A 27,350-nucleotide genomic window follows, 5' to 3' on the forward strand; every position below is an offset into this window, starting at 1 on the left:
AGTTCCTTTAGCATTTGTTTTAGAGCTGGTTTGGTGGTGCTGAATTATCTTAGCTTTTGCTTGTCTGTAAAGCTTTTGATTTCTCCATCGAATCTGGATGAGATCCCTTGCTGGGTAGAGTAATCTTGGTTGTAGGTTCTTCCCTTTCATCACTTTAAGTATATCATGCCACTCCCTTCTGGCTTGTAGAATTTCTGCTGAGAAATCAGCTGTTAACCTTATGGGAGTTCCCGTGTATGCTATTTGTCGTTTTTCCCTTGCTGCTTTTAATAATTTTTCTTTGTCTTTAATTTTTGCCAGTTTGATTACTATGTGTCTTGGTGTGTTTCTCCTTGGGTTTATCATGTATGGGATTCTCTGCGCTTTCTGGACTCAGGTGGCTCCTTCCTTGCCCACATTAGGGAAGTTTTCGACTATAATCTCTTCAAATATTTTCTCACGTCCTTTCTCTCTCTCTTCCCCTTCTGGGACCACTATAATGCGAATGTTGTTGCATTTAAGGTTGTCCCAGAGGTCTCTTAGGCTCTCTTCATATTTTCATCCTTTTTTCTTTATTCTGTTCCGCAGCAGTGAGTTCCACCATTCTGTCTTTCAGGTCATTTATCCGTTCTTCTGCCTCAGTTATTCTGCTATTGATTCCTTCTAGTGTATTTTTCATTTCAGTTATTGTATTGTTTATCTCTGTTTGTTTGTTCTTTATTTCTTCTAGGTGTTTGTTCTTTAATTCTTCTAGGTCTTTGTTAAACATTTATTGCATCTTCTCGATCTTTGCCTCCATTCTATTTCTGAGGTCCTGGATCATCTTCACTATCATTATTCTGAATTCTTTTTCTGGAAGGTTGCCTATCTCCACTTCACTTAGTTGTTTTTCTGGGGTTGTATCTTGTTCCTTCATCTGGTACATAGCCCTCTGCCTTTTCATCTTGTCTATCTTTCTGTGAATGTGGTTTTTGTTCCACAGACTACAGGATTCTAGTCCTTCTTGCTTCTGCTGTCTGCCCTCTGGTGGATGAGGCTATCTAAGAGGCTTGTGCAAGTTTCCTGATGGGAGGGACTGGTGGTGGGTAGAGCTGGCTGTTGCTCTGGTGGGTAGAGCCCAGTAAAACTTTAATCTGCTTGTCTGCTGATGGATGGGGCTGGGTTCTCTCCCTGTTAATTGTTTGGCCTGAGGGAACCCAACACTGGAGCCTACCTGGGCTCTTTGGTGGGGCTAATGGCCAACTCTGGGAGGGCTCACACCAAGGAGTACTTCCCAGAACTTCTGCTGTCAGTGTCCTTGTCCCCACAGTGAGCCACTGCCACCACCCACGTCTGTAGGAGACCCTCCAACACTAGCAGGTGAGTCTGGTTCGGTCTCCCCTGCAGTCACTGTTCCTTCCCCTGGGTCCTGATGCACACACTACTTTGTGTGTGCCCTCCAAGAGTGGAGTCTCTGTTTCCCCCAGTCCTGTCAAAGTCCTGTAATCAAATCCCACTAGCCTTCCTGATTCTCTAGGAATTCCTCCTCCTGTTACTGGACCTCCAGTTTGGGATCCTGACGTGGGGCTCAGACCCTTCACTCCAGTGGGTGGACTTCTGTGGTATACGTGTTCTCCAGTTTGTGAGTCACCCACCCAGCAGTTACGGGATTTGATTTTACTGTGATTGCGCCCCTCCTACCGTCTCATTGTGGCTTCTCCTTTGTCTTTGGATGTGGGGTATCTTTTTTGGTGAGTTCCAGTGTCTTTCTGTTGTGACTGTCCAGCAGCTAGTTGTGATTCTAGTGTTCTCACAAGAGGGAGTGAGAGCACATCCTTCTACTTCACCATCTTGGTTCCTAAAATATTATGTACTCTTTTTATGTTTGGCTTCTCTTACTCTGCATAATGTTTGAGATTCATTCTTGTTGTGGCATGTAACAGTAGATCATTTCTTTTTATTGCTACGTAACATTCTATCTGTTGATGAACATTGGAGTTTGCCGTCTGGGGCTATAGAATGGCTATGCACACTTGTGTGTAAGTCTTTGCATGGCCATACACTTTCATTCTCTTGGGTAAGTACATAGGAGTGGAGTTGCTGCGCCATATGCCAAGCGTGTACTAATCCTTTAACATATAAGCCTTCTGTGGATTTTCATGAGTACATATGAACTTTGGAGATGACCAGTACTGACTGACACATCTATCTTTTCCTGGCCAGAGAGTCCCTCACTGGCAACCCATCGTCTGGTCAAAGTGGTGTGCAGTGAATGGCTGTTGCTTGTTACTTTACAGGTCAATCTCGCCCTTCTCAAAGGTGTATGTGAATCACAGAACTTCTCCAGGTTGCATCTGCGTTCTCATCTCCTCCCCTCCCCCAGCCCTCCACGGCCCCCAGTTCCCGAGTCCACCTCCTTACCCTCTCTGTTTGTCACTGTTGCTGTCTGTCATGGCTAATGATGACAGTGTGCTATACTCAACTGTGTTGGCCCTGATTATAAGGTGGAGAACCACTGTCACAGGCTAAAAACACATGTGAGGAAATGGACTGGGAGCAACAGGCAATAGCACTCGTAGGGAGAGATAGGGACAGACATGGAAGGATCAGAAAATACAGAGAGCCTGTGCCTCAGCTCCTCTCTCCCAGATGGAGATAAAATACCTGTCATAATGTTCAGAATTAACAGTTAGTCATGCTACATAAAAGAGTATTTCTTATGTAGCAGACACATAATACCTTTTGAGAAATTCTGAAGTTTTAAAAATATTTTAATATGAAGTCATTATCTTTTTCTTTTCAATACATTGAATTTTGTCTTGAAACTCTAAAGCTAGCCTGAAGATGGACAATTCTATTTGATCCCTATTGTACATTTTCCCCATCATCCTCAAAATAGTATTCTTTTCACAGAGATTTTCAAATACTATAGCCCTTATCAGTAATGCTCCTAAATAATGTGGGGTGTTAACTTCATTGCAACACGTTTTACCTTATTTTATTTTATTTTTTGGCTCTGTTGGGTCTTAGTTGTGGCATGCGGAGTCTTCACTGAGACATGCAGGATCTTTCGTTGTGGTGCGTGCACTTCTCTCTAGTTGTGGTGTGTGGGTTTTCTCTCTCTAGTTGTGGTGCGTGGGTTTTCTCTCTCTAGTTGTGGTGCGTGGACTCCACAACACGTGGGCTGTGTAGTTTGTGGCGCGCGAGCTCAGTAGTTGTGGCACGTGGGCTCAGCTGTCCCGCAGCATGTGGGATCTTAGTTCCCTGACCAGGGATCGAACCCGTGGCCCCTGCATTGGGCGGCAGATTCTTTATCACTGGACCACCAGGGAACTTCCCATTCTAACACTTTAGATCACAGTAAAATCATCTGAAGAGTAATTCACCCTTTATTTGGTGAAAAGAGTCATCCAGATTTGAGCACAGCAGATGTGCTTTAATGAATATTGTCATGTGCTCTCTATCATCAGATCTCATCATTACTGTCAAGTGGAATGATTAGAGCAGCAAGTGCCCGTATTTAATTTCAAAATATATTCTTAAAGTGATCCGGGGCTTTAGATATACATTTTGGAGCCCTCATTTTCATTTTATTACCTTACTAGGATTATCTAATTAAGGCTGAATCTGTCCTAACCATCTATTACTCTATACAACATGCTGAATGGAGCTCATAGTTCAGTAACAGCAGCACTTACAAGACTCCAGAGATGCTGTTACACTGCACCAGAAGTCAGCTACGTCCACCCACAGAACAGGAATGAATTACAATCACGTGAAGTCAAAGCAACCATTACAGGGGCCATAGGTATTTATTTCCAGTTTATCACTGCTTGCATTTTTCCCTCAAGTTCATGCCCAGGTCACTCTCTAATATTAACGTTCAAATTTACTGTTAGAAACACAGGTTTAGGCTCCTAAGATTTAATATCATGTCATGAATCATGTTTTTCTTTGCTTCGAATCAGAGTCTTTCTCAAAAGGATCCTAAGAAACATAATTTGCAAGTCAAGTGAAGAAGTACCATTAAACACCAGTAATGCATTAGAAATTCCCTACTCTTACCTGATGAAGTTTAATGGACATACGAATTCCAGGGACTACTACTTTTCTCAGCAATTCCATGTCAGCAAAGATCCATTCGTCTCGAATTGAAGAAATTCGGAAATCTCCCTTAAATAGGGCATGCAATCCATAGAGGAATGACTCTAAATTACTGTTAAGATTAGAGATAAAAGTTTACATATTTTAACAAAGGTCTTCCATTACACTGATTCTAACATTTGGTTATGCATCAGAAGAATGTGGGAGTGTTTTGAAGATACAAATGCCAAGAACTAATGTAAGCACCCCTGAATCAGAATCACAAGGGACAGGGCCTGTTTGACCTGGGACCCTTGTTTATGAACTACTATAATAGTGAGTCCCTGAAAATAAGCAACAGGCAAAGACACTGTAACTTAAAAGAAAGTAAGGAGGGCCTAATGGAAAACATGTAGGAATCACAGAAGAAACTTAAAATATGTGGCATTTCTTAATTCTAATTCAATTGGATGTATATGTCAAGAAATTCAGTTTATATTTAGTCTCCAAATCTAATGTACCACTATATTAACAGTATAAATGCTGTGAACAAAAATTGCAAGGAGAAATGGAAAAATAAAAAGAAATGAATTGTTAGAAAAACAGATGTATATGGGAAGAGACCAATCATACCTTATGAGTTGATTATTTCTTAAAATGTCTTAAGTCTATTAAATTCTCATTATCTATAGTTGCCCACACGTGTGAATTTTAAAAGCCAGTTCTGTTAACCACTTAGAACTCCACTGTGTTCAGCACAAAGATCTATACAATACAATATCCGAAGAGGCATTTGCAATAAATTAGCACAGAATGCTTCCATTAAAAACTATTTCAGATTTTTCAGATTTCAGTTATAGAGCTTCTCAGTCTCTTTCTGAAAATAGAAATGCCTTCCTTACCTGGACATATGGTGGGATGCAGTCCCCAAAGCTCTCCGTCCCAGAACACAGAGTCCATAACAAAGAGTCACCAGGGATGAATCTTTGTCCACATCCAGTGGCTTTAAAAAAACAAAGAATGGGGTGACAGGGTCAAAAGGCACAAATTTCCAGGTATAAAATGAATAAGTCATGGTGATGTAATGTACAGCAAAATGACTACAGTTTAGTAATACTGTATTGCATATTTGAAAATTACTGAGTGAGTACATCTTAAAAGTTCTCATCACAAGGAAAAAATAATTCTGTAACTATGTATGGTGAAAGATGTTAACTAGACTTATTGTGGTTATCACTTTGCAATATACACAAACATGGAATAATTATGTTGTACACCTGAAACTAATTAATGTTATGTCAATTACACCTCATTAAAAAAAGGAAAAACAAAAGAATGTTAGTTATCAGAAAGGAATATGAGTATTTAACAAGTCAGAAGATATCTATTTAATAAATCAGAGAAGTTCAGGAGCTCAACTAGTACATACTTTCTATCTCTCCAGATAAAATTTCTAATGAAAAGAAACTTAACAAAACAGCATAAAATGAAGTGTGAATGTATATGAGGAGGTTCTTTGGAATCTTTAAATAAAATCTAATACTTTATAATAATACTAGAACATACTAAAAAAAAAGTGGTTGTATTACAGAGTATTAGGATCTTAACTAAACATCTCAAAGTACTTGTTGATATACATCATTACTGATACTGTCCTCTCCTGAAAAATATAATATTCTATCTATATAGCCTATTAGTGACTATAACCATAGTAAAGAAAATCAAATTGATATCTGTAGACTACTGCTTCCCCTCAACCTTTTAATTTTTCAACAACTGCATACCTTGATTATTGACTATTACATATATATTATATATTAAAAATATATAATACAATAATTATATATATGCACAAGCAAAATGGTATACTTTATATAATACTACAGAAAATCTTGGTAGCATCTCAATGACTGGAAACAATCTAAAGCAGTGGTTCTCAAAGTGTAATCTTGGGACACAACATGAGAATCATCTGGGAACTTATTAGAAATGCAAATTCTTGAGCCACTTCAGACCTATGAAGTCACATTCTGAAGGTGGTGTCCACCCATCACACTCCAGGTGATTCTAACGCATGCTAAAGTTGAAGAATCATGGATCTAGGCTGATAATGAGCTTAATTATTCTAACTTTGCCAATGGTATATATATCTGGCTTTATAAACCATTAACTTATAAACAAAAAAGGGCAGTTATCTAAGATACTAACTTAATATAGCTTGGTTAGTTAATTACCATTAATTGCGTAATTCAGTTAACAATAGTAACTGTGTAGGAGATCCTATATTTCTTTCTTTTCTGGCTCCCTCCCTTCCCCACCCAGTCAACTTTATATACTGAAAATGTATTGCTTTTGTGATGGGAAAAAAAAATATTTTTTTTGGCTGCACCACGTGGCATGTGGGAATCTTAGTTCCCTGACCACAGATTGAACCCGTGCCCCCCTGCAGTGGAAGTGCAGAGTCTTAACCACTGGACCACCAGGGCAGTCCAAAAAAATTTTTATTTTAAATTTAGTTCAGGCCTCTGCTACTGGCCAAGACAGAGTAATAAAGGCCGGATTTACCCCTTGCAACTGAAATGACCAAGAAAAGAATATATTGAGACACTGGATACTAATCTCTGAGAAATGGGAAACCCTACAAGAGTTTCCAGGCTGTAGTACAAGGAAGAGGAGCACAGGTAGAGCCTAGAGGCCTCCAAGTTGAGGAGATAGCTGGGAGTCTGGGGAGGTCAAGGTGGCTAGAGTTTGCAGGGCAAAGTGCTCTCTCTACATATAGAGAGCAAGCTCTGGAGATCTGCAGAGGATCCCTCTTGCCCTCTTGAGTCCAGCAGATTACTGATCAGCACACACAGCAAAGGTCCAAGGCTGAGAACAGAACCATCAGAAAAAAAGCAGAAAGGAACAATGGAAAATTCTATGATTGGTTAGAGTGCTCAAAAGAATACTGTCTCAGTAATGGGGAAAAATTAGCCCCAGACTAAAGGCTGCTTTGGTCCCTCCTAAGAAAGCTTAAAAGTAAACCCTGAAAAGATCAAACTGTCCCCAAGGAATTTGTGTCACAGAATAATAAGGTCAATAATATTTATGGGAATACAAAAATATCTAGCACTCATCAAGGTAAAATTCATCAAGTCTAGCACCCAATCAAAAATTGTCAGGCATGCAAACTAGCAGGTAAATAGGATCCGCAATTAGAAAAATAATCAACTAATCAATCAAAACTGACCCAGAAATGACGCAGATGTTAGAATTAGTCAACAAGGACATTAAAAGAGTTATTATAACTGCATTCCATAAGTTCAAAAAGATAGAGGAATGACAGCATGCTAGTAGAGACATGGAAGGTTTATATCAGTATAAAAGACACGAGGAGTTCCCTGGTGGTCCAGTGGTTATTACTCCACGCTTCCACCACTGGGGGCCTGGGTTCGATCCCTGATTGGGGAACTAAGATCCCGAAAGCCCCACAGAGCAGCCAAAAAAAAAAAAAAAATTAAAGACAAAAATTAAACCTCAAAAATACAAAAAAATGCAATGTCTGAGAATAAAAAAAATACACTGCATGAGATTAATGGCATATTAAACAATGCAGAAGAAAAAATAAATGATCTAACAAATATAACAGAAACTATGCAAAATTAAACACAGAGACAAAAAAAAGACTAAAAAAAAAAAAAATACAGGGCATCAGTGAGCTGTAGGACAACTTAAGGCAGCCTAATATAAATGTTAACTGGAGTTCCCCAGAAAAGGGAAACAGGAAGACAGGAAAACAAATTTGAAAAAAATAATCACCAAAATATTCCCAAATCTGATGAAAATGATATATACCTAGGGATTCAAGTAGCTCAATGAACTCCAAGAACAAGAAACATTAAGAAGACAGCACCAAGGTACATCATAATTAAACTGCTTGGGACTTCCCTGGTGGTCTAATGGCTAAGACTCCACGCTCCCAACGCAGGCGGCCCAGGTTCGATCCCTAGTCAGGGGATCTAGTCCCACACGCTGCAACTAAGAGTTCGCGTGCTGCAACTAAGAGTTCGCATGCTGCAATGAAGACGCAGCGTGCAGCAACTAAGACCCAGGATAACCAAATAAATAAGTAAATTGCTTAAAACTAGTGAAGAAGAGAAAATCTTAAAAGCAGCCAGCAAAAAAAAGACATCATTATGTGGTACACACAGGCATATATTGTTTTATTACGTTTTGCATATACTGTGGGGTTTTTTTTGGTTTTTTTACAACTTGAAGGGTTGTGACAATGTTGTTTTGAGCAAGTCTATTGGCACCATTTTTTCCAATGGTATCTGCTCACTTTTATGCCTCTGGGTCGCATTTTGGTAATTCTCAAAATATTTCAAACCGTCCACCAGCAAAAAGATTATGATTTACTGAAGGCTCAGATGATGGCTAGCATTTTTTAGCAATAATGTATTTTGAAATTAAGTAATGTACATGGTTACAGTTTTAGACGTAATGCTATTGCACACTTAGTATACTTCATAACATTTACAATTGGGAAAAAACCCAATTCGTGTTGACTCGCTTTTACTGTGATACTCGCTTCACTGTGGTGGTCTGGAACAGAACCTGCAATACCTCTGAGGTGCGCCTTTATTATTTGTCAGAAACCATGCAAGCCAGAAGGCAGCGTAGCCACATCGTTAATGTACTGAGAGAAAAAATAATTGGTTCAACCCTGGTAGCTCTATTTTGTCACTGTTGGAGAAGACATGTGTCTTACATCCTCAAATGCATTAGAAATTCTCACAAAGACTTCTTGCTAATACTAACAACAATGGTGAAAGAAATATACTGTCATTTAACAAGCAGGAAGCAAAGTCAAGCTGAGACGAATCTTTCCAATTTAGCATTCCAGGTAGTTTTAATGCAGTTAATCCAGGGCTACACTTACAAAAACATTATTTCAAGCTCTTCAGAAGACAGGTACAGCTATTATATGAAAGATTATTTCCTCCTAGAATACATATAATAAGAGAAGGAGGAAAGAATGACTTTTTTATTTCTGTGTAATATGCGAATTAGAGAACTATCTTGGAAGGAAATTAAGGGGAAAAAAGTCTGGAGGTAACTTTATTAACATTTAGGTGAGGGTACCAGTATTTGGAGTCAGCAAATCTTTCTGGTTTAATTAACTTCCTTCCCTAGGAAGAGGCTATTCTGGGAATGGTGATTCAGAAAACAGAATTCATGGTTTTAAGGAGGTAGGGATAATCTTGTTCAATTTAAAAAACTGGAGAATGAAGGGATTATTTTAATTTTCCTGACAATTTTCTTCTAGAGGGGACTACAAGAGTAGAATATAAGCCAGACTGATCTAGTGATAATAAGCTCTCTGAAGAGACTGGGGATATCCAAGTTTGGAGGTAAACCTTTTGAATATGATTTATTAGCAATTAAGAGGATGACTTCCTTGAGGTACATCCGTGACCTCAGCAATAATTTCTAAGAGATTATTTATTCCTTAAAGTTAGGAAGGATGGAGCCTGTTCCTGAGTCGGTAGACTGAGTTCCTAGCCTAGGTGACGATGGTTAAACCAAACAAAAGTAACCAATATAGTCTAAGCCGGAGAAAGGCTATTAGAATAATATGGTCACTCCAACCGTCCCCCACCTCCCCCTCCCCCACCAAGAAATAAGTCCAAGGATTTGAGAACAGTGTGCAAAGCATTCTAAGTATATTTCATTTATGGAAAAAAAATAAACTGCTTGTTATGTGTTTGAAAGAAGAGAAGATTAGCTTTGAGGGCCTCCATTTCCAGACATCGTCTGCTGGTCCTTTTTCTGAGCTCTTACAAGGTTATTTTATTCTATCTTTTATTCCTTCCTTAAAAATATGCTACTCTGCTCAGTATCTACTGTGCATCCAGTACAAAAGCTCAAAGGCCACTGTTCAAAGAGGAATTACAAGGATGCCCCCTTTCTTATGGATGAAGTAAGAGAAACAGGCTGATTATGATGGGGTGCCTTACTCTAATTGAGTATCTGTGAAGGAAAGACTAAACTAGGTGCTACATCTAAAGACAGTCAGTGTGTACAGCCCCAACCATGATAAAGGCACTGGTTGTCAAAGTGGTTCACTATGCTCCATGGTACAGAGTAATCCTGTACATAGGATGCTGGTGGTTCAACTACACAAGACTTCGCACTCTGCCTTGGTACTGTGGTTACGGTCCCTGGGGTCTAACCGGGGGAGCAACACTGCCACAAGAGCCATGGGACCTAGGAGGAAAGCTGTAGTTGCTGAAGTCTGTAACTCAGCTTCCCTTTAGGATAAGACAAGTTATCCTGGAGTGCGGATTACGAACCCCTTGCATTATAATCACCCAGCATGACACAGATCTTGGGTCCCCAGCCTAGACCTACAGAATAAGAATCTCGCAGGCAAGGCCCATGAATCTGCATTTTTACACATTCCTGTATCATTTTTACCCATGTTAACATTTTAAAGTCAGTAGTCTAGATGAACATTGTCCAGTATGGTAGCCACTAGCCTAAATTTAATTGATTTAAATTTAAATCAATTAAAATTAAATTTAAAAATTCATTTCCTTAGTCATACTGGCTACATTTCAAGTGTCTCATAATCTACCATATGTGGTGGGTTAGTAATTACCATATTGGAACAACACAGAATGTTTCAATCATTGCAGAAAATTCTATTAGCATTGGATTAGACTTTGAATTTGGGACAAAGATATTAACTTATCCTTAAGTCTGCTGTGTGTGTTTGGGGGCTTGGGGCTGGGAATGCTCCAAAACGCAGTCTTTAAGAAAGTGCTACACGTAATCTACAACCTAAACCTGTGTATATGTACGTACCTGCACAGGGTGGAGGGGTTGCTATTTGGACAGTGAGATTATGACACTGCAGATGAAAGAATGAGAAAGGTCGCTTACTCTAACCTGTTTTGGCAGTTGGTTTGGCCCAATCTTAATGAATAGACAGGTTCTCTTACCCAGATAGTTAGAAAGAGGAAAGTCTAGAAAAACTAACCTCATGATAACAAACAGAGGTATTCTTTCCATCTTTGGAAAAACAGATTCAAAGAGTTATAAACGAAATAAACTCTACCTTTGCTCTTCGGGAAGAGCAATACTCTATCCAGTTGAGGTAAATCACACAGAAACTCTCCCTGGATATGCCTGCAAGTCGATGGTCATAGTCTTCATCAATGTTTGGATTAAACGTTGGGTCCACATCAACGTAATTTCGATCTGCACACAGACGTAGTCCTTCCTGCATCGTCTCATTAGCTAGCCACTCCTCCAGTTTAGAAGAGGTTGTAACATAATAAATGATACCCTAACGAGGAAAAGATAAAAAAAAAAAAACAACAACAAAACTCAGGCTAAACCACAATCTGAATTAACTGCAAGTCCTCAGTAAATTAATTCCAACTGTTTATATGATAGCAGGAATCAAAAATGTATATTCCAGCTCAATACTGTAAGTATACTATTTTGAGAATGCTACAGTAATACATCTCAGGCCTTCCTGGATAAAAAAAAATTAATACTTTTAAAATCACAACCATAAATTCAAGAAGGCAACTTCAAAACAACTCCAGTCCACTGATTTTAGGATATTCTAAAAACAATTCTGTCTACTGAATTTAGGATCTTTTAAGAGAGATGAAAAACCTTTATTGTGGTGTACTTATTTTGAGAAAATTCTCATAGAAAGCTATTAAACCATCTTGTGATCCTAGGTCAAGTTATAAAAATATAACTAATAAATAAAGCAATAGAAATATACATCTTTAGAGAGAGGAACTTCCACACACAAATGCACACGTTAAAAAATGTTGTAGGGCTTCCCTGGTGGCGCAGTGGTTGAGAGTCTGCCTGCCGATGCAGGGGACACGGGTTCGTGCCCCGGTCCCGGAAGATCCCACATGCCGCAGAGCAGCTAGGCCCGTGAGCCATGGCTGCTGAGCCTGTGCGTCCGGAGCCTGTGCTCCGCAGCGGGAGGGGCCACAACAGTGAGAGGCCCCCGTACCGCAAAAAAAAAAAAAGAAAAAAAAAGTTGCAAAGTCTATTTCTTTAGCTTCCTGAGGTTGGGTTTAACCAAACATTCAACAGAGGACTCAGGCTTCAACCCAATCAGCACAAATAAGGTGGTACATAGAGGTAATAACACATGAATCATTAAGATTTAGCATACGTTTTTCCTCTTGAAAATGTTGGCTTAGCCTGTAAACCCCCAGTCATAACCATGCTGTACTTCTGTAAAATCTTTAGCAAAAACAGAATACCTGTGCAGTAAAGAACTAATCCTGCCCAAAGAGAGGTTTGGCCTTTGCACCTGGGTTCTGGGAGGTAACCTCTAATCCCATGCACTGTCCTGCCTGATAAGAGTCTTTATTTACCTGGAGGCTTAGAACCATGAGCTCTAGAGGACGTGGAGACTAAGGCTGGCCATGTGGATGGTCAAACAAGTCTAAATGACTGTGTGTCAAGACGAACTCTGTACACTGAGGCTCAGGCGAGCTTCCGTGGCTGGCAACACTCTGTAGGTATTCTCTCACATCGTTACTGGGGGAAATAAACATTGTCTACGCAACTCCATTGGGAGAGGACAACTGGAAGTTCAGGCCTTAGCGTCTCTAGACCCTGCCCTATGTGCCTCTTCCCTTGGCAGATTTTAACCTGTATCCTTCCACTGTAATAAATTCTAACCATGAGTATAATGGCTTTGCTGAGTTCTGTGAGTCCTTCTAGCAAATTATTGAACCTGATTGTGGTTTCAGGGTCTTGGGAACCCTGAAATTGCAACTGGTGTCAAATGTGAGGGTGTTTTTGGAGACCTCCCAAATCTTGCAATACTTTCATTCAGTTTGTTGAAAGCAGTGCAAAGCAGTGGTTAATAGCAAGGACTCAGGAATCAGACAAGCCTGTGTTTTAAATCCCCAACTCCACTTGCTAGTTAGAGGACTTCGGCGAAGTTAACTTTTGATCCTTAACTTGTTTATATGTAAAACAGGGACGTAATATTCCTTTAGAGAATTAGGTAAGATATACATATCATATATATACATGCGTGTATGTGTGTATTCCTTAACGCAGTGCCTAAAAGATATGTACTACAGATGGTAGCTATTAATATTAATGAACAAATGTAATAAGTTTCACTAAAGAAGGAAATAGCAAGACCTTCACAGGTATAATTTACTGACTGTACTGGATACTACAGAATTTAAATCACTACTTAGAAGCAAAGCACAAGTTAAAAAAACAAACGTGCATGTGTGTGCGCACGTGTGCGTATACGTATGTCTTTTCCAAGAGCCTCTGATACCAGATCTAAGTAGGCACATATCCTTACCTTGACATAGTAAGTGGTGAGTACTTTCCGAAGATCAAAGACTTGAAGCATAGAAGCAGCACTATTGTCAGTGATGCTATAACCCTCCAAAATATACTTGGTGACTATCACTTCCCAAGCTAGCCAGCGCTGGCTAAATGCAGCATTAAATGAAAGCACATGAGGAATATGGCCAGGTTCACAACAGCAAAATCCTTCATCTTCCTCAACACCTTCAGTAATGGCCTCCACTTCCCGTTGTTGACAGTAAGTACCTTAGAGAGAGAGAGAAAGCACTTACGACAAAGGAGAAAGAAACATGAGGTGAAAAAAACATGAGGTGGAAAAATGAATGCTTCAAAGACATAAGAAACTTAGAAAAAAGACATTTTATTTATAGCAATTGAGAGGATGCGACTGATCTGCCTTAGACTGTCCATTAACAAACTGCGGCATGCTCCAGGAAAGAGGCGCAGTATATACTCACCGTCTGCAGAATCGTAACGTGCACTAGCACATCCAAGGTTCTGAGAATTTGTGCAATAAAGCAAACTGAATTTTGATTCATTGATTCCCAAATTTTTCAAATTTGGGTTTACAACTGCATTCATATCAAATGAAGACCAAATGAGTCAATGTGCGTCTCATGAAGGTCTGAGTTAACTCAAAACTGGATGAGTGGAATGAAAACTGAATCATCCCAGGGCACACGATACAGACAGACATGCAGAACTCAAAAGAATCTGGGCTGTATTCTCACCAGCACTGTGTCCATGCTGCAAGCAGAAATAGTATACACACATCCTACTTACTTGGCTATACAACTTGTAATGGTTCACTATAGTTTAATATTAGATATATAATTACAATTTTTCTCTGTTGCCAATTCCAACAATAAGTGGGTAAGATTACATTCTTGGCACTTGAGGCTTATCTGCTGATAAGGCTTATCTGCTAAGTTTCAATTAGGTACCAGGTCTGATTGTTCTGTACTAGCAAACAATTCTTGGAAATTACATGCTTTTATAGATGATACTTATCTAATAGGCATTCTCTGCGTTAGTGTTATTGAAATAAAAATAGAAAATCAGATTAAATACAGAATTAGATACACAGCCATCTATGCCAACAACATACCATCCATCACATTCATGTTAATTTTTATTTCGTTCTGTGGGCTTGCTTCCATTTAATTTGTAAATTCCTTATAGGACTACAGAGTGACTATAGCTAATTTTATAAAGGCACATATTAAAGCTACATTATAATAAAAGTAAGTGGGACTTCATAATAATTTTTTTCTTTTAAAGAGGATATATACAACATCCATATTTAAAACACCACTTTGAGAGAAAAAAATGCCATGAAATTTAGCCCCGGTTGGTGATGGTGGTGGTGGTGGTGGTGGTGGTATGATGAACGATAAGACTGAGAGGTAAGCTTGGCCAAGCTAATGAGCTGTACTGTCGAGAACTCTAGAGGCTTCAACAATTTTATTATTTCATTTCTTGTTTAATTATGTTGACGAGCCCTTCCAAAATAGTGTTACATAGTGGTGAAAAAACTTTGTCTTGAACTTGACATAAACAGGAATGCATGCTGTGGCTGACCATTACACACGATACTGACTACAGATACACACATACACTTTTTCCAGAATAAGAATGTTATGTAATTTTATAAAGTACTTTTGAAACCAATAATGAAAATGAAATTTAACCAATTTGCTTTTAATAATTAATTTAAAGAATGAAAAACGGCCGAATTGGTGAGGGATACTTAAAAATAAAAGTACTAAAAAAAAAAAAAAAAGTACTGCTGGTTCCTCCTTACTCTGGGCTCTGAGGATTTTTGTATCTATAGTCATAAACGAATTAAACTATAGTTACTTTTTTAGCCAGTTCAGTCATATTTTGACATCAGTATTACATTGGTTTTGTACAAGAGAGCCTTGAGATATTTTCCTTCCTTATCCATTTGCTAGAATAGATTAGAGAGGGCAGAAGAATTATTCAATTTCCAGAAGAAACTATCTGAGGCTGGGTTTTTTAAACTGTGGCATGAAGTTGGGTCTATTCCTTAGGTTTTATATGTTTTTACTTTATTTTATTCATTTTGTCATCCTTCTGCAAAGTCTGTCAAAGGTTTTTAAAGTAAAGGAAATAACATAACGAGAGCTGTATTTTGTGCAGATGACTCTGGTAGTAGTATACAGAGAAGAGAACAGGCAGGAGTGAATTCAGAGGTTTGACATTTTCTCACAAGAGAAAGAATGAGGTCCTTGTTCACAGTAGCAGAATAAACAGAGTAACTGAATTAATGTGGGGTGTTTTCACTCTGACATACAAACCCCAAGAATATTTTCTACCCCAACATACCCAGTAATACATTTTGCTTAGAAAATGAAGTCAACAATAAGCACAGGAATATTAATAACCGAAAAAAGAATTTTGAGATTTGGAAAGGGATTCTAGAGAAACCATTACTAATTGTTTCCTGGATTAGCTAGATCCTTCAGTCACTTCATAGTGAATATAACTGGTAAAAATTAATAAAACTAACAATTATGAAAACCAGACACGTTAAAATTAATTTGAGTAAAAACTGAAAGGAATCCAAACAGAATAAAAATGTTTGACCTATAAAGTTTGACCTGAAAAACCCCACTTGGTAGAAGTAACATTTAAAAATATACAGAAGTAACATTTACAAACTTGGTAGAAGCTGTAACCAGGGAATTCTGATAGACAAAAAACATGATTGATAACTCAAATATCTGACATAAAATTTGCATGGAAAAGAATCTTGAGAATATCAGTAAAATGAAAATGGAAATGAAAACTATGAAGGTATTTAACCAAGATCTATAAAAAACTGATCAAGAAATTTTAGTTAAATGTCACTTAAAACTTAGCATCCACTATGAGAGACAATAAAATCAAAGGAATTAAATTGGCTTAATGGAGTATACATCAGAAAACACATCAAAATGCTCAGCAGATCCAAATATCTGCCTGGCAAAATACTGCCTGACAACACTCTTAATTAGTATTTTGAGGAGCGGGCCGTAGATGGAACAGGGACTACCACTGTGAAGGAAAGAAAATAACCAAAGATCACAACAGCATTTGAGCAAGAATATAATCATTCCTCATCAAAGTTCTGCAATGAAGAGGAAGCAGAAAAGACTGTTACTTAGATTACTTAACCAGTCTACAAAATGATCTTTATCATATGCTAGCTGCTGTGATAGGTCCTGGATATACAATGATAAATGAAGCAGATAGGACTCCTGCCCTTGAGGAGTTTATAATCTACAGCAAAGGTTTACAAAATACAGCCCTGGGCCAAATCCAAGCTAAGAGTGGTTTTGATATCTTTAAAGGGTTGTTTAAAAGAAAAATCAAAGAAGAACATGCAACAGAGGATGTGTATGGCTCCAAAAGCCTGCACTATTAACTATCTTGGCTCTTCACAGAAAATGTCTGCCAACCCCTGGGCTCGAGAAGAAATAAACTTTAAACAAATAAATAAATAAATATAAAATTAGAACTCTGCTAAGTGCTAAGGAGGTAAAAACAGGGTAATATGAGAGATAACCATGTGGGACAGGTGGTTAGAGACTAAGGCTTCTCTGAGAAAGTGACAGTTAAGCTAATTCTTAAAGATAATTAAGGAATTAGAGGTGGAAGATTGGCAGGAAGAGGGGAGACGTTTGGTACTTTCTGGGCAAAGGGAAGGGCGATAAGGAGGCCTTAATAAAGAATTTAGCACAGCTAGGACACTGAAGGAAGGTCAGTGTGGCTACAGTGGACGAGGAGGGTGCTACAAAGTAAGGTGGAGAAACTGACAGAGGCCAGATCTCACAGCTGTCCATAGGATGTGTTAAGGAATTTGAATTCTATTTTAAATGCAATGGAAAGCCACTGAAAATTTAAAGCATGGAATGGAAAGGACATAACTGAATTTGCCTTTAAAAAAAAAAAAATCACGATGGCTGAATGAAGAATTACAGGTACGGCCTGCTATTGAAATTCAGCATGAGTTCAGAAAGTAAGGGGGTACTGTGTTCTCAAATTGATTTGAGTTTTGTTTGACAAAGAGTGAGAGTTTGGATGGCAAAGGATTTATCCAAAATTTTACTTGAATCTATTTGGTACCAGAGAGTAAAGTGGGGAGAGTGAAAATCTGGATCAATTTTTGATTTGGACAATTTCTGATCAATACGGTAAAATGAGCAGATAAGAAGGACCCCCTTCCAATTCACACACATAGAAATTCTGGATAAAATAACCTCCCCACAAATACCTGTTAAAAAAGAAAGTTAAATTAAAATCAAAAAGCAAAGATGAAATCTTCAGGTGCCAACAATTTAAAAAGAAGGTGAAGTTATAGCAGTGGTATGTGTAGTGGTTAAGGGGGTGCTGGCTTTTGGATGAGGATAGATGGATTAAATTTGAACAGCACTGGGTTAAGACCCTAGAAGAGATGGAATTAAGGTCCTGGGCTTCTGACAGAGAGTCAGAAACAAACCATAAGACAAGAATAGGAGATTGTGAAGAAGAGAGAGCGAATGGGTTACAAATAAATTACAAATAACAAACATTAACATTTACTACCTTGAGTTTTACACAAGTAAAATCTTATTTCCAATGAATGGAGTAACTTTAGAAAAGCACTTGCTCCATTAACAAAGATATTATGTAACAAAGGTGCAAACTTTCTGATTCAACACCAGGGTAAAAATAAAGCTATAGGGTACAGGTCTAATTTGATCCTCTATTTAGACAAATGCTTTCTTATTTCCTATTTCAGGTTAAAAACACCTAAGGTGCTTCTTAGAATAGACCAAAACACTGCTTGGATGCTTTCTTTAAAAACTCTCAAGTCCAAATGTTGCCTAGATTGGAAACACATGCATTAATAGGACTCCTTCAATTCCTATAAGACAAGTTTCTATTCCTGCTTACAAGACATTCAACTTACAGAAGTGGATAACATCAAGCTGGTATGTTTCTGAATGCATGATTTTCTGTGTAGAAACAGCTTCATTTGTCAGTATACAAAACTGTTGAAGGCTGGTGGGGGAATAGGGAGTAACTGCTTAATGGGTGTGAGGTTTTATTTGGGGTGATGAAAATGCTTTGGAACTAGACAGAGGTGGTGGTTGCACAAGATCGTGAATGTACTAAATGCCACTAATTTGTTCACTTTAAAATTGTTAATTTGATGTTATGTGAATTTCACCTCAATTTAAAAAAATTGTTGAGGACAAAGGCATGGCAGTTATATGAAAGTAACTTGGTTAGCTAATCTCTGCCTCACAGCATTCTATGCTGCCAGCCATCTAACGAGCATGTGCAGCTGATCACAATAAAAGACTAGCAAGAGGGCAAGCACAGAACAACAGAAATTCACTCTTACCAGGAAAAAACAAGTCTGTTATACACTATTGATACTACCTTTACATACAGAGCATACTGCAAAAATGATTCTTCTCTGAATGTGAAATTTGGAAAATTTGGAAAAAAACTAATAACTACTCTTTAGCAGCTTTTCTCATTCCAGAATTCCAAATACTAAGGACCTACTTTCATAACTTTTGATTTGAGACGTAGACACATCAAACTTAGATGTCACAGGAGTACGTTATAGAAATGAAAGGTGAATGTCTTACCTCTGAATTCAAGTCCCCGCAGCTGGAAGGTGACCAGCCCATTGCCTATCTCTATAAGGTGTACTAACGCATTGAGGTAGTCAGAGGCAAGAATGAAACAGTCCCCTGTACTGTAGTTTCCCCATCGTCCTAGGTGCAAATCACCACAAAGACTGTGTTGTAGGGATCTGGTTAAATGTTCATAAAAGATGGAATTCAGATTGTTGTCATCTGATCCTATAAGAAGGGATTAAAAAAATGTTAACTTTACCTTAAGTACCCTTTATAACAACAAACAAGATTGTTAAAAGTATTAAAACTAATTTCCAGTTAGGGTTGTATCTATAGTTCTTTGACAAGGAAGATAATATACCCTTACAAGGGTACCCTGTACCCTTATAATACAGATACCCTTAGAATTTCTATACAAAAATGAAATATGGGATAATGGGAAAAAAATTTTCAAATTAGAGTCAGACGTAACGTAACCTCTTTGAGTCTCTGGTCCCCATCCATAAAATGTGGGAATTGGATTAGGTGAAATCTAAGGTCTTTTCCACCTCTTTAACAGTCCATGATCAAAATTTTCTATCACTGTTCAATTAACTATGCCTTATAATTAAAACCATGCAAGAGAAATGAAAAAGATAAAAGAAATTCAAAACTAGAACAAAAAGACATACTGGTAAAGGAAGTGGGTTAAGTAATACAAGATTTGAACCAATGAGATAGTCCAAAACAAAGAGAAGTTGGTCAAAAAAACTCTGTATACTGAGATGCCTAATATTAGCTAAACAGAAATAAACTGTATACACAGAAACAGCAGTAAAGAACCACCTACAAATTTTAGTCATCCTTTAAGAAAAAAAATTAGGATAAAACATCACCCAATAAATTAGAAAATCATCTTTAGAAGTAACCCATACAAAGCAATAATCTGTAAATGGGTGCCCAAAGCACAGAATTGAAGAATGGCAAAACATACTAAACTTAATAATTACTTGAAACTCAGCCTAACTAAACAATAAAATAAAAGGGAAACCCTAGGCTCAAGCTTCAATAAAATAGTTGTATCTAATGCTGTCTGCCCATTACAAAAGTGTGCATATTAATTCAGGACATGGTCTTTGTGATAGGCATCTTCAGCATCATAATTCCAAGCCCCCTACAAGGACATGCCAGAGCTGAGATGGCTGCTATATCTACCAGAACATGATAATGACAGTCATTAATATCAAATAACTAGTCCTCCTTAATCAAATTTATAATTATGAATCAATCTGATTACTATAATTTAGTTTCTCAAGCAGAGCATTTGAAGTAATCTGTGAGTTAAATGAATACAAATCTTCCAGTGTATCGGGAGTCATATTTCTTTAGTAAATTAATACACTGATATTCTGGTTGATACATTAATCTTTTATGGGTGGGGCAGTGAGATTCACCCTCTCTGTGCCAGATTACTAATAGGTGGGCCGACAAAAAGATGTTTCCCAAAGGACAAAACTAAGAACCAAACTTTAGATAATGGTAACACCACCAAAATGTCACCCACTGAAGCCTTATCTTGAGTGGCTATTTGGCTCCTCTAGATGACATCTCTGTATGTAATAAACTTAATGAAATTAACACTTATCTAACCATTTGGCGAAGCAGGGAAGCAAACATAATAATAAGTTCAGACTGCATACTCTTCAATACACCTCATCAGTTTTACTTTCACTGTGCTCTACTTTTTTAACCTATGTAAGAACAATCTTTCAATGGAATTTTTTATTCTTATCAGCATTCTTACAATGCATTTTATAAAAGATGGGTATATAAATTTTAGATATTCTAATTCACGTATACTTTGCTAAAGTAAAACAAAATAAAGCGAAGGATATTTAGTTTTTCAGAAATGCCCTTTGGATTCCATAGAGGATTCCCAATAAGTCGGGAGTGAAATACGTATATGACGAATTCCTTAGACTTGCTTCTTTACTCACAAATAGGGCTATTACCTGGATTTCTATCAAGCTGGGAAGCCAATCTGGTATTTGAATGATCCACTCGTTTTGTGCTAAAAAAGGCAAAATGAAACATCTTTAGTAAGCTTTTGTATATTAAAAAAGTCTAACAATTAAAAGGGAGAAAACTATACAATAAAGATGAAATAAATATTATCGCTTTATAAAAATGAGAAAAATCTATGCGTAACATATTAATAAAGCTCTTTGATAGAACAATTTTAGGGGTAAGGATTTATTTTTTACTCTTCCACCTCCATTATACATAAAGACAAGTTTTTTCTTAACTGATGTTTCACCGAACAGTGTATAGAAAGACACTGAGTTTAATGTAAAAAAATTTTTGATCAGGATGAAAAAATGCATACTGTATACAGTTCCTAAAAATATACAGTGCATGAAACATTCCTTATAAGGGGAAGGTTATTAATGTCCAGAGGTACAGTGTTCTTTAGAACAGTGGTTCCCAAAATGTGGTCCACAGAACCTGAAGCAGGACACTTCAGATCTTTCAGGGAGTTTTCCAAATCAAAACTATTTTCATAATAGTACTGAACTGTTATTCGCTTTTTTTCACTGTGTTGACAACTGCACTGACGGTGCAAAAGCAACGGTGGGTAAGACTGCCGGTGCTTTAACATCAATCAAGGCAGTGGCACCAAACTGTACTATTTTTCACTGCTACCCATGCACAAGAAAAAACAATAAATAAAAATTCAAGTTTCCCTTAAAAATGTCCTTAACGAAGCAATAAAAATAATACTTTTGTTAAAATGCAGCCCCTCAGTACAGGTCTTTTCAATATTGTGTGTGGCAAAATACACATAAAGCCCTTCTGCTGCATTCTGAAGCAGGACGGTTAACTGGAGGGAAAGCATTTGTGCAACTGCTTGAACTGTAAGTAGCAGTAGCTGCTTTTTTTCCCATGGAACACCATTTTCACTTGAATAAACTATGACTATTCAGACTTGAGTATTTGACAGACACTTCTCAAGTGAAGAAAGTAAGTCTGACATTTCAAGAAAAATAACTGATAAAGATACCTGTTGCCAATAATAAAAATTCAAGTTTTCAAGCAAAAATTAGAATTTCAGAAAACTTGCATCTACCACCATGCGCTTGATAGCTTCCCAATACTTCAACACTTTTTTGAGATTGGTGGTGATATGAATACATATATTTTTTAATATTGTACCGTGAAATGGGTCAAAATTTGGAAGATCTACATTACTCACTGAGCAGGTATTTTCCAAACAGTAGATAAAGATGTATCAATGTAAGTGTATGCATGGGTAAAAGACCCATTCAAACTATAAGACGTATCAGTGAATTCCGATGTAATACAGTTCCAAAAATTCACTGATATGGCTTTAGATTCCACATTGCCACTAATCTTTAAGAAACTCCATTTGTCGAAGGATCCAAGAATATCCACAATTGTCTAAAAAGGCTATTAAAATACTTCTTTCTTTTCAAACTGTATGTCTGTGTGAGGCCAGATTTACTTTATATACTTCAACCAGAACAACACAATGCTACAAGAGATTGAATGCAGAAGCAGATAAGAGAATTCAGCTGTCTTTTATTAAGTCAGACATGAAAGAGATTTACAAAACTATCAAAACAATGACATTCTTCGGATTTTTTTGGTGGAACGGTAAATAGTTATTCTTCGTTAGAAAAATGTTATTTATATTAACATGTAATAGGTTTATTGTTGTTATTTTTATATTAATTCATTTACAATATAAAATGAGTTTTGACTTATAATACAATAAATATTGTACAGTATTTATTATAGTAAATAACTATGTAGTAGATAAAACCCCTAACAACAAAATCTCTTTGGAGACGTCAATAATTTTTAAGATTGTATGTAAAGGGGTTCTGAGATCAAAAAGTTTAAGAACTGCTGACAAAGATGTTATTCTGGGGCTTCCCTGGTGGCACAGTGGTTGAGAGTCCACCCGCCAATGCAGGGGACACGGGTTCGTGCCCCGGTCCGAGAAGATCCAACATGCCGCAGAGAGGCTGGACTCGTGAGCCATGGCCGCTGAGCCTGCGCGTCCGGAGCCTGTGCTCCCCAACGGGAAAGGCCACAACAGTGAGAGGCCCGCGTACCGCAAAAAAAAAAAAAAAAAAAAAAGATGTTATTCTGGACTAAGTTTAAGTTGGTCCAGAAGAAAAAAAGGGTATAAATAACACTGAAATTCACCAAAAAGAGAAATACTATGTGTGATTTTAGGTAAAAGACCAGAGCAAAAGTTTCACATCCATAAGCCAGTTCATTGTTAAAGATTACCATTTTCACCTATTATATGTACCTATGTGTGAACGTGTAGAGAGAAAGGCAGTCGTGGAGCTGGCCAGTAGAATTATAAATTAGTACAAGCTCTTTCTGAATCAACATGTTAATACATTTATAAGCCTTTAAAATGTTTAAGCTCCATGATTCAGTAATTCCCCTTTAGATATTTTCTTAAATTAGAAAAAAATTTGGAGATTACACACAAGGATAGTTACTAGGCATCATATTAAACAGCTAACCTAAGGAAGTAAGCTTAAATGAAGAAAATACTTTATGTACAAAGATGGTTATTTAAAAACCTATCCTCATGAAAAACTACAAATAACCTATAAAAAGTTTAGCTCTAAAAATAGCTACTTCTTAGAAAACTATGAGATAACTACTTATGACTGTTATAATGATGTAACAGTGTATAGCATAAAGTTTCAAAGCATTATTAATGTGGAACAATTCTAAGAAATAACATTAAAAGAAAAAAGACAGAAAAATGAATATATTTAACTAGGACTATGTTTTAAAAATCTTATAAATAGAAAAAAAGGTAGAGAAAATAGAGTATCCTCTGACTCTTCCAATTTTATATAATTTTGAAACTTTAAGAATATAAAATTTTAAATATTTCAATAGAAAAAATGTTAACCATGAATAATTTATAACAATGCTGTCAATAGTTTTTCCTAGTAAAAAAGATAAAAACTGGCTTTCAAGTGTTGTTCTTTACTCACTTATAGTCTCTCTCCCAGAATTTCACAGGTCGAACATATGAAGTGATGAATATTGCACTTCCCAGGAAGGGGTTCAGTGGAGTAGAAAAGAAGGCTGATACGGCAGCCTGAACAAACAACATGGCTGAATCTATGGGAAAACTGGTTAAGGACCTTAAAATTCATCTGATTGTGCACGCATGTTCACGCACCTGCGTGCACGGCGCACACACACACACACACACACACACACACACACACACACACCCCTCACAAACACATTGCAATTACAGCAATTAGAAAAATGAGGTTCATCAGAGGAATACAGAAGAAGGTGTCACTGGACAGTATAAGGGGTAGAAGCAGAAAGACACAGCCAGGAAAGTACAGCCTGGCATGATGCTCTGAAGGGAGCCAAATAAATATTTGCTAACGTGTGTCTGGTAAAATTCCATGTATCACTCTTGGGTAGAGATGGTTTTAATTTTCCAGAAGATAAAAACTAAAATTTAAAGATAAAAAGTCTGCATATCAACATCTACAAGGTCACTAACCTTTATGTTTACTTAGAAAGTACCTTTAAGAAAGGATGAGAATAGAAAATTTTGAATGTAAGTTTAATTACAATCGTATCAATATGGAAAATGTTTTGAATGCTCATTCATTTATAAATATTTCTAAACACATTTTGTATATATTGAAAATTCCTGGACTTTAATACTCACATATATAAACATGAAATTTTTAATCAGCATTACTTAATTATAAAACCTTAATACTTTTCTCATGTTCAGATGATCTGTGGGCCACAGAAGTTAATACAAATTAAACAATCAAAATTGGTATAGGTGTGGGCTCAAAAGACTGTGAATTTTTGATAATTTATCACCTAGTAACCTATATTCTATGCCTGTGAAAGGTTATGACTACAAACCAACATTCTCATCAAGGATATGACTGCCCTTTCTTATCAACTTTTATTAGAAGGATACGGGGCACTGCAAAGGGCTGAGCGAAAGCATGGAAAGCAGAACCCCATGTAATTTGCCATGGAGCAATGTAAGTGTATACAAACTGCAATTTGTAAAGGAGTTCCCAAAGCTGCAGGAGGAAAACGAAAACAATAAGTAAAAAGCTTACCATCAGATTTTTAAATTAGAAAATGAAAAAATTCTAAAATGATTTTCTTCCAAATAGGGAAATAGCATGGAAATTATTTGCCATTTGCATCAAAGGAAAAGAAATATCACTGCCAAAACACTGAATGTGTTTTTAAGTAAAGACAGTTAACTGACTTACGGATTTGTGTTTTATCAGTTTAAAAATTCTATGCTGTCTATTGGTTCTATTACTACTAACAAGCAAAACCAAAAAAAAAAAAAAATATATATATATATATATATTTTTATTCTGGCATTTCCCTCAAATTTTAGTGCTTTGTAAAATGAGTAAGTTTTAAATGCAATGTCAAAAGGAATTTGAAAGCAGCCAGGCAGGGGATAAAGTTGTAATTCAGTTGTCACTGTCTGTTTCCTAAGAATTTACTAGTGTGTATTAGGCATCTGTTCATAATCAGAATTGTTATTGCCAATGGAAGCATAATATACATTTTAATCTTATTTCAATTAGGATCTGCTTTGTTGTTGAACATTTCTTCAACACTGAAACAGAACTATTGTGCCCAAGATTGCCTCTGCATGCTAGGCAATGCAAGGCCCCATTCTCAGAACAGATCACAGAATCTTAAAAGCAAGAGGTTCTGACTAGTTCAGTGCCATGATTCAGGCACCAAACACCTCACATTTAAATTATTTAGCTGATTTACAAATGAACTTGTTTAATTTCCAATTTAAAAAAGAAATCACACCTTCAACCAATCAGAAAATGCAGATGAATCCCTGCACTCTTTGCCATGACTCAAAATTATGCTGGCAACCCTCGGCACTAATGGGATCAGGATGACAGGAAGTAAAAGCATCATGTGTACTGTCAGATGCCATTGCAACTGCTTAAAAACAGTGACTCAGAACACTCTTCTGTTTCTAAATGGTAAACAGACTGTACTCAAATTTTGATTGTAATATTAAAGAAAAATGATATGTAATTACATGTTTAAGTAGTTAGTGGGTGAAAATAGCTTTGTATACATTCAGAGCAATTTTTTCTTGAAATATTATTAAGTTGGTGGTACACCTTACAATGATATCTTAAAATAAATATATCTAAAGAGATCCCTTGAATATTACTTGCTTATTATCACTGTTAAGTTCTATGAAGTAACCATATAAAATGCAAGCTCCTTGCGGGCAGAGCTTTCTCTGTTTTGTTAACTAATGTAGCCTAAGCATCTAGAATAGTTCTGGAACATGGTACACTCTCAAAAACAATTTGCTTAACAAATGAAAGTATTAAGAAAATCCAAACTAATGCGAGTTAAGTGTAGTGACTATTTCAAGGACTGTTTAGTTTATATTTTACTGCAACTTTCACTTTTTCCAACCGGTATAAGATTCAATACAATTTCCAATCTAAATATTAAATTTGTGAGAAATCACATGCTTTTTTTATACAGACAATTCTCTGATTAACTTTCTGGCTCCCTCCTTTGATTAATCATGCTCACTAGAAGAGGAAATAAATGATAAAAATGCATACAAATTAGTGATTGAACAAATATAATATTGTGATATTGAGAAGCTATTTAGCATAACATTTAGTACAATATTTAGAAACTATTTCTAAAAGCTTGTTCAGATTAACGGTTTTCATTTTTACTGTCCCCATCCTAGGCCAGACCTCTATCACATCTAAATTACTGTCACAATCTCTTAAGCTATTCTCCATACCTTTAGGTTCTCTCTTCCCCAATTCATCCCAAATGTGGCTGACCAGGCTAACTTTCCTAAAACTGGGATTTCATTGTGTTTTGTAGCTGCTCATATGCTTCAGCTCTCTGTCACCTATCAAATGGGATAATATATGTCAAAGTCCTTTGTATGTGGTCAGTGTTAACAGGAAATCTAAACTATTTAATTTCAAATAATCTGACTACACACCTATTTCACTTAGAAAGGCAGTGTGGCTCAGCAAGAAGCTTCTTGGAGGCAGAAGATGCAGGCTTTACCATCTCGTTTGTAAAAAGACTACAGCCAACTATCCCATGGGTGGTAACAAATTGTAGGAGCATTCTGTAAACGTCAGTATATTCTGCAAATAAACTAGCATCTCACTGCTCCCACATGGCCTCACTGCCCTCAGTCTCCACCATCTTCATTCAGTATCAGGTTATTTCCTCCCT

At 37.0% G+C, this 27,350-nt stretch overlaps 1 protein-coding gene across 6 annotated transcripts in view; it reads right to left on the minus strand.

Moving 5' to 3' along the window:
• The window catches only part of PCNX1 (pecanex 1), a 168,762-nt gene that overhangs the window by 16,915 nt on the left and 124,497 nt on the right, over positions 1–27,350 (minus strand). For 3 of the 6 annotated variants that reach the window (XM_082844795.1, XM_082844793.1, XM_082844797.1), the window contains 8 exons: positions 25,045–25,153; positions 24,074–24,203; positions 21,035–21,093; positions 19,053–19,268; positions 13,397–13,650; positions 11,144–11,374; positions 4,944–5,044; positions 4,024–4,174 (listed from right to left, as the gene is read on the minus strand). In XM_082844795.1, the coding sequence (XP_082700921.1) occupies positions 4,024–4,174; positions 4,944–5,044; positions 11,144–11,374; positions 13,397–13,650; positions 19,053–19,268; positions 21,035–21,093; positions 24,074–24,203; positions 25,045–25,153 (1,251 nt within the window). Of the gene's footprint in view, positions 1–4,017; positions 4,175–4,943; positions 5,045–11,143; positions 11,375–13,396; positions 13,651–19,052; positions 19,269–21,034; positions 21,094–24,073; positions 24,204–25,044; positions 25,154–27,350 lie in introns of all 6 variants that reach the window. The other 3 variants (XM_082844794.1, XM_082844796.1, XM_082844792.1) reach the window with 1 other exon arrangement.

This window comes from Leucopleurus acutus (genome assembly GCF_964270905.1).
Source record: "Leucopleurus acutus genome assembly, chromosome: 1".
Classification (NCBI taxonomy): Eukaryota; Metazoa; Chordata; class Mammalia; order Artiodactyla; family Delphinidae; genus Leucopleurus; species Leucopleurus acutus.